General features: G+C 33.3%; 1 protein-coding gene across 1 annotated transcript; it reads left to right on the top strand.

Moving 5' to 3' along the window:
• Positions 1-2903: 2903 nt before the first annotated feature.
• LOC129285007 (glucose-6-phosphate/phosphate translocator 2, chloroplastic-like) lies at positions 2904-6010 on the top strand. The gene is made up of 5 exons (XM_054920542.1): positions 2904-3620; positions 4011-4236; positions 4495-4717; positions 5125-5338; positions 5672-6010. Exons 1-5 carry the CDS (start codon positions 3108-3110, stop codon positions 5681-5683), a joined length of 1188 nt encoding a protein of 395 aa, XP_054776517.1. The 5' UTR covers positions 2904-3107; the 3' UTR covers positions 5684-6010.
• Positions 6011-8976: the final 2966 nt, after the last annotated feature.

Raw genomic sequence — 8976 nt, forward strand, 5'->3', positions numbered from 1 at the left:
ACACTTAACAATTTTATTTTTTAAATAAAAATATAAATTTTTAAAAATATCTTTTATTTACGAGACAAAAATTAAATAGAAAAAAAAAGGTAATACAATTAGAATAAGCACATTTGATAAAATTTTAATTTTTTTAAAATATTTTATATTTTAAAATACTGAATCTCGTTTAAAAATATTTTATAATTTAAAATAAAAGTAGTGTTTATAAATAGTAGTACTTTTCTAAGGTTATGAAAGGTAATTTTATTTTGCAATAAGTAACAAAGTACTTTAGAGTGGTTTTCCTTTAAAATATACTGAAATCTTTAGGATTCACGGCTTTCTATTTTTTTAAAAAAAAATTAGCTGTGGCTTATTTTTGGAAGGTTCATAACCTTGCACAAAAAAAAAATTAGGAAAATTCTTACACGAACTAGAAATACCACCTCATCCATTTTTTATGCAAAAAATTATAACATTTCAATCAAATAAAATTTTATGTGTTATTATTTCTAATAATCTTTTAATTGATTGCTTTTTTAATGTCTTTTCTTATATTTTTATTATTATCATGACATAATCAATTTATATTTACAACTAACATCTGTCATGAAATATTTTTATTTGATAATAAATGATGTGATGCACTTCATCCACACAATAATTTCTCAAAATGATGGATTAATGTTAGTTTTGACCAAGTCATGTATATATCTGCCTCTAATTTTTAGAAATAATAAAATATTAATAATAAAATTTAAAAATATTTATTAAGAATAAATATAAAAATTTATTAAATTTTATGACAAATTTAATGAGATTTAAAATTTTTTATTTTTAATAAAATATATTGAAAATGATTTATAGATAGAATAAGAGAGAGTATTTCATTTCTTGATTTAATTGTTTGATTAGTAGTGTTGTAGAAAAAATTAGGCACTCCTAGTCCCAAGTATCATGATTGAATAATTGATTATACATCAATATTAGTTTCACATGTGCGGGATCCTCTTCGGTACTCATCTTGGCAGTGAGTATTCAAAGCTTGTTTGTTTTTATGTCTCCATCTTTTTACAAAGAGATAATTATAAAATTATATTTATTTTAAATCTTTATACATCAAGAATAGTTTGATACGTGTGAGATTCTTATTTGGTACTCATCTCGGCAATAATCTTTTTCAAAATGGATAATTATATTTTATGAATAAAGGAGATAATTATAAAATTATAGAGGATATCCCCTGCAAATGCAGAGCAGGGAATTTTTATTGCATACATATTTATAAAAAATTACTTATAATTTTTTTGGAGTCGTGAAATGAAGAAACTTCCAGCTTCTTGCGCAGGGGCACAGAGCGCAGTGTCGTTTAATGCATAGATTTCAAGGCCGGGAAGCTGGAGCAGTGGGATTAACGGTGAAGAACGGAACCAAACGAAGTGTACCCATTGCTTTGCATTTGTTTTTTTTAAACTTTTACTCAGTCTTTTCGAGATTCGAATCATGATTTTTAATATCCTTAATAATTTACGATTCTATCACTATATATGTATTATAATCTTTTTTGAAAGAGATCCAGAATCTCCCGATCTTAAAAATGCCAAATATCAGGAACGATCAAGATTATCTGTGCGTTTTACATGTTTTTAAAGATGCAGATAACAAAAGTTAAATTCCATATCAATGGGCATAGAAAAAGAAATTAAACGACATGAAATTAATTATAAATATGCAAAGGTTAGGTTAGTTGTCACCAACCATGCATGTTGCCACCTTGACATGCCTCATGCCTGCTTCTCCCTTCCCTGTCCGCTGGTCCACGACAACCTTAGTGGCTTCTGCTTGTGTGTTTGAAGTTTGAAGTTCGGTGTTCCTCATTTGTTTCTTTTAACAAAAAACCCATCTAATATGTTTTAGGAAATATGACAAAAAAATATTCTTAAAATATCTAAATGATAATTAAGTACCATAAAATATGATAATTATTATTTAAACCTTAGAGACTTGTATAACATTTTAATTCTAGATAAAATGGCATATCTACTCTCAATGACTATTATATATTAGGAAATGATTACCTTAATTGGGTTATTGATCAAAATAAAATAAAAAATGACTACATTATATCTTTAAATTTGTTATCAATTAAATGTAAATAAAAAAAATTATTTTCTCATTTTTTATAAATCAAAAATGTGCAAAAAGTAAATAATCACTTTTTATCCTATTTAAGTATAACCCAATCAAAAGGGTCAACTCGTCACTCAAGTGTTAAGAGCTAGAGTAATTTTTAAATATATAAAGTATACCAGGTCATTTATATTCTATCCAATCAAAACATAATATTTACATGATAATAAATATAATTTAATTTTAACATTAATGATAATAGATGGAGAAATTACAAAAAATTAAATATAAATTCTATTATAAAAATAAAATCAATTAAAATAGTATTATGTAAAATTTTATTTAAATAATTTAAAATATTTTATATAAATAATGTAGTGCACTCAGTTTATTTAATAATTCTCAGGAATAACAAATATGTCATTCTATCAAAAATAAAAATATCAGACAAGTTCCTACTTCCTAGAAATTAAATAATGATTATCATTTGACCAAAAATAATAATAATTATCATATCCTGCAATACTTAATTATCATTTACATATTTATCAAATTTTGTTATCATTTACATACTTAATTCTGTTATCATTTACCAAATTCTCGTAATAACGCCTAAAATAAAATTTGATCCGGTAGTGATTCTCAAAAATAGCTTTGTGGGGGGTCCACCTAAATACACTCCTCCATCTCTAGTCTCTACCGCCATCCTTCTAGGAAAAGCCGTTTTTCCAAGTTCTCCATTTTCCGTTGCTTCTTCTTCGATTTCCTCACCTTCCCTTCCTTCTCTCCAATGCTCACCAACCTCTTTTCTCTCACCTTTCCATGCCCAAAGTTTTGAACTTTTCTTCTCCTACCTCCTTCCCTTTTCTCGGATTCATCGTATAAATTTTCCACATTGTCTGCACCTACCTCTTAAAGCCCCGCCCCAACAATACCCTTTTTGAGTTTTCTTCTTGCCTCACCTAATCTACGTTCATTAGGTGTACACCTTCATCATGAACTCTGCAATTAGGTGTGCACCTTCTTCGTCTCTGAGCTTCTCTGCTTTCTCAGCCAGAAAGCCTTCTGTTCGAACCGCTCAATCCTTTTACACATTACCCGCAGGACAAAATGCTCAACCCACCCCGAATCTCTCTGTTTCTTCTCACAAGCCTCTTTTCGTATCATCCACCGAGAATTTCTCGTTGGTGGCAAAACCCAGAAAGAGGGGTTTAGAGTGTGAGGCCTGTGAGGCGGATAAGTCACGGCCGTTGGAAATTAGTGTTGATGAGGAGGCTCGAGTTCAGGCGGCTCAGAGGCTCAAAATTGGTTTGTATTTTGCGACCTGGTGGGCATTAAATGTGGTCTTCAATATATACAACAAAAAGGTTTTGAATGCTTTTCCTTATCCCTGGCTCACTTCCACTCTCTCACTGGCTGCTGGTTCGCTGATGATGTTAATCTCATGGGCCACGAGAATTGCTGAAACCCCGAAAGTCAATTTAGAGTTTTGGAAGGCCCTCTTCCCTGTAAGTGAACCTTGCTCAATTCTGCTAATGACATGACTCTATGCTATATATAAATATGTGAAGTGGTTTCATGTTTGATGTGTGCTGGATGCATTGGATACAAAATAGTTTTATTTCTGTAGTGTCAGTATTTCATCTTGGCATAGAGACACAACAAGATTCGAATCATATGATTCTGTGTTTATAATGCATAACAGGATGGGTCTTGGGTAAGAACCATGAAACTATGAGCTAAGGACCGACCGTTATTGGGTGTGGTTAGGCAAACTTTGATTAGTAGGCTTATACCTGGAATATCTGGCCAGGGAATGCCTAGTGATTAGGAGATGGGATAGGATTGGTTTTGATGTATATTCCTTGCCATAATTACTGAAATAATTTGGTTTGAAGGTTGCTGTGGCTCACACGATCGGGCATGTTGCTGCAACTGTGAGTATGTCAAAGGTTGCAGTTTCATTTACTCACATCATCAAGAGTGGAGAACCTGCTTTTAGTGTCCTGGTTTCAAGGTTCTTGCTCGGAGAATCATTCCCTATGCCAGTGTACCTATCACTTCTCCCCATTATTGGTGGTTGTGCACTTGCTGCTGTGACAGAACTCAATTTCAATATGATTGGTAAGGGCATATACTCTAATATTCACATGCATATCAGAATCTTCTTTAAGAAAGAGAGACTGAATGTATTCTATTCATATGACATGTTTGTTCTTATATACTACATATCTTTTTTCATGTTTTAGGGTTAATATATCCTTTGCGTTACACATGTCAGTATTCATACTTGTTAAGTTCTTATAGTGTACAGTTCGGTGAGGAAGTTGATAATGCAAACAAGCCACTAATTAGGCAACTATATAATACATCATGTTTCAGGGTTCATGGGGGCCATGATCTCAAATTTGGCATTCGTCTTTCGGAACATATTCTCAAAGAAAGGGATGAAGGGGATGTCTGTTAGTGGAATGAACTACTATGCTTGTCTTTCTATGATGTCTCTTTTAATCCTCACGCCTTTTGCCATTGCTGTGGAGGGCCCACAAATGTGGGCTGCTGGCTGGCAAACTGCTATCTCTCAGATTGGTCCCAATTTTGTATGGTAAGTCGAACCTTTAATTCTCAGTGCACACTCATGCTAATAGTCTCTTTGTATTGGTGGAATTTCATTTTATTATTGGCTTTTATACACCCTTCTATTGGCCTAAACTGTAGTTTGTTGATAAGAAATGCAAAATTTAGTTACAACAACAACAAGCTTTATTCGACTAGGTGGCATCAGCTACATAGATTATATGACGTCATAATTTAGTTAGATGAAAAATATTTTGTTGGTATGTGAAAAGCATAATTATTGATGAGATCCAGAAATGCAATTGATTGAATGGCTCTAAAAAACACTTTACTTTGTTGTCAAGTGGCAATTTTCAGTGTTGTCCACTGTTAAACTTTATGGTTTTTTTCCCCCATATTATGTTGAATTAATAAACTGGTTTGAAAATTACACAGGTGGGTGGCTGCTCAGAGTATCTTCTACCACTTGTACAACCAAGTATCTTACATGTCTCTTGATCAGATTTCCCCATTAACGTTTAGTATAGGGAACACAATGAAGAGGATTTCAGTTATCGTCTCTTCCATTATCATCTTCCGCACGCCAGTCCAACCTGTCAATGCCCTTGGGGCAGCCATTGCAGTTCTTGGCACCTTCTTCTATTCACAGGTTTATTCTTGTCTTTTTTTACATTAATGTTCATTCTTTATTATTTTGAGGCTCCCAAGGGCCACAAATACTTTGTTATCACTTTCTGCTTTGAGTTCACGGTTTGTCAAGTTTGGTTAGAATTACACCCTCAAGTAATCTGACTAAACTAGAATAGTCTTCTTTGTAAGAATGAATGACCTGTCTAGTAATCACAGGACCTGTATAATTATTTATATTTTGCAGCATTCTTCTATACTAAAGCATTTTTCTCTGTGAATTTGTCTACTTTTCAGTTACTTACACTATATTGCATAAGCATAACTAACAAAATCCTTTCTAATTTGTGAACAGGCTAAACAGTAAGAATTAGCTTGGAAGCAGAGATTCTTGGTGATACCTGATTTATAGATGATAGATCAATTAATTAAGTCAATCATAAAGAGATAAGTGTGGGTTACAAGTTTGTGTGCCTCCATGATTAGCTTAATTGGTCTATCTTTCGTAAACGCATATTACTTAAAAATTTCCTTTTTCAAGCTGTGTGCCACACCTGATGAAGAATGAATTATGACTGAAGTTGTGAGAGTCATCACATGGAAGGCAATTGGTGTTATTGAGCTAGTGTGTATTGTGGTCAACGGGACATGAATCTGGTTTATTTAAGTCCAAAATTATAGCATTTGTAATCAAGATTTTAGTATGGTTCATTTATTTGATTCTGTAGAGATTTTTTTTTTTTAAATTCTTTGTTGAAAAATTTTAAGTAACTTGAATTTCAAGAGCTTATTTAAGTTAGAACAAGTCTTCCATCTCAAAGATTGCCTGCAAGATACTTTATTAACCATTGATATAGGATTTGGTGTTTTAATGGATGAGAATTTTTAGTTTTATCTCGAGATATGGTGCTAGGGAAAATTAATTAAAGTAGCCTTTGTATTAGTGAATTTAAATTTAAATTTTAGATTTAAAATAGAGGTAGGTGAGAAATGAAAATAGAGAGAAGGCAAAATGATTATAAAAAAATATAATAAAATATGAATTTAGATTTAAATTCATACATTTTTATGGAATGGTGGTTTTGGCTAAAATTTAAATGCAAATCTAAATAATAAAATGTAAGTCTAATTAATTAGAACAAGGTTTCAAAGCATAAACAAGGATCCAAATGATGGAGGTTGCTTAATTGATTTGACTCTACAAAGAGCATGAGATTTGATTGAAAAGATGATTTCCAATGAGCAACATTTCACCTCCAAAAAAAAAGAGAGGTTCTATTATGTTTCTTCTCATGTTTTTAATGAATTTCAAGCTAATTTGACGAAGGCTAAAATTAGGAGGATACTTGCTCCTAAGATCTCTCAATTGAATCAAGTGGGCACTACTTTCCAAGTCCTTGTCCCTCCTACTTGCTAGAAAACTTTTCATCATTTGAACACGCATGTTTACTTGCTTTACTAGTAGTTTGAATTTCTTTAATTCACTACTTAAAATCAACTCTTGTTAATCTGTAAACACTTAGAAATAACCTCATAACCAACTTACCATAGTTCACAGGGAGATGATTTAGATTGCATTCTAACTATATTTAGGGTTAAGCTTAGAATTTAATTTTGTGTAAAACAATATTTCATATCAAATTTTTAGGGTTCATGTGCACTTTTAAAGTCAATTTAAATAGATTAGGCTATTAGGGGCTAAAAGTGTAAAATTATATAGAGTTCATGCATAATTCATGCATACTTTAAAATTCATCAACATGATGAAGCAACTAATAAACTATTTACATTTGGAGAAATCAGACTCAACCAAGTATAAATTGAACCATAAAAAAAAAATTAGAAAATTTTAATTATACAAAATTCATATGCATTGCTTTAGAAAAAAATTTTATTTTAATAGTAGTTTAGTATCTTGTTTATGATTAAAAAAGCTACTGTGGCATGCCCTTATAACTTTTTTTTTTTAAGAAAAAGTATGCCAAAACTTTGGAAGAACAAAAGTGATTATAAAGAAAATGAATTTCAACATAATTTATTTAAATCTATCTATATTTTTTTGGTCTAAACAAATGAACTTATATACAAAATGATTAAGAATTATTTTTACTCATAAACTCTACTCGTATGCTTTGGGTATCTTAGACTGGACCATGGTCATTTTTGTTCGTGAACATTCAAAATTATGTGCCCGTAACCTTGTCATCATGCGTCTGTTAGTAGGTCAAACATTTGCATTTTTTTAACATCTTTTTTTTTTAACCTCTCCCCTCTCCCTCTCTACTCCCTCCGTCTCCTGCTCTCCTCCATTCCCTCTCTCTGCAACTCATCGCAAAATGTGGAGCTAGTGGCGCAACTCGACCAGTCAGGGAGTCTGTTGGTGTACGCCACCATCGACATCGAATCCATCCAGCTCGCCATGTTCGACGAGGACACTTCCTCCATAGCTCTTCTTCCTCTTGGCTTTGTCATTGTTCCTGCAACAACCTCCGATCCGTCGCCAATATCAATGCCAATTCGACTGAACCTGCAGCCACCACCGGGGCACCCCTGCCGTCGCCGCATTCTTCTACTTTGAACCAAGCTTGTCTCTGAATACGCCGAAGAGTGCTCCATCAAGCAACTACAAGAACACAGTCGCTGGAATCATGAAAATAACCCACCATGACCTGTGCAGTGTAGTCACTTGTGTAGTCCAGCGACTTCTCAACACAACATGGCTCCAAACATCAAATAGTTTATTTTCAGTTTCATTTTCAATCAGTTGGATGATATGCATCATAACAGGATAAAACATGGCGCCCTATGAAGATGCTATGAAGAGCAAAACTGTCGTTGAATCTTCACTTCAAAGCCTATGTCTTAAAGAAAAATACACGACTTGCAAGAGTGTTATTCAACAAGATTCAAGGCAAGCACCATGGAAACATCAGACTACAAATCACATCACCTCCGTCACTGATGAAAGAGTTGATTTTCGAATGAACAAGTATTCCTTAACATCAAGTAGGAAACTAGCCGCATCAATATATTTCAGAGGCCCCGCATGTGTTTTCGAGTATTTTACAGATAAGGATGCTCTCAAATCAACTCTTAGCAAACCATATTACGCACCAATAGTCTCTATATCCTAGTCTCCTTTATACTATGACCACTCTCATGTCATTGTCCTTTTTAATAATCAAATAAGTAATTCTTCTTTCAATCTTTTGATCCATCTCAAAAGCATTTTCAGATCTACTTTTCTCCTGGCGCTAACCAAAAAAAAGGGGGGGGGGGGGGGGAACAGGGATCGGGATAGAACTAAAAGATTGCAAGTTTAAAATAAGAATAGCAACGAGGTAGAAAATAAGGAGTTTTGAGATTCTCCACCTCTGTTTACTATTTAAAAAACAGAGATAAACAGAGAGTCATGAGCTATCTCGGGCGACTCCCAGAAGTGCTTGAACTTGATCACGCGTTGTAAAATCCGAATCCCACAGTCCAACACAACCTGCAACTCCGTCCTCTTCTTTTGCAGCATTCGGCTTCACCAGATCGCCTCTCTCTGTTGGGCACTCTACTTCCTAGCCTGAAGCAGAAGAAGAAGATGACGATGAGGAGGAAGAAGACAGGCAAGGTGATAAAACAGAAGGAGGAGGAGGAGGATGGCCAGGAGCA

The sequence above is a fragment of the Prosopis cineraria genome, unplaced genomic scaffold (genome assembly GCF_029017545.1).
Source record: "Prosopis cineraria cultivar Desert tree isolate PC_DT_omini unplaced genomic scaffold, ASM2901754v1 PC11, whole genome shotgun sequence".
In the NCBI taxonomy this organism is placed as follows: Eukaryota; Viridiplantae; Streptophyta; class Magnoliopsida; order Fabales; family Fabaceae; genus Prosopis; species Prosopis cineraria.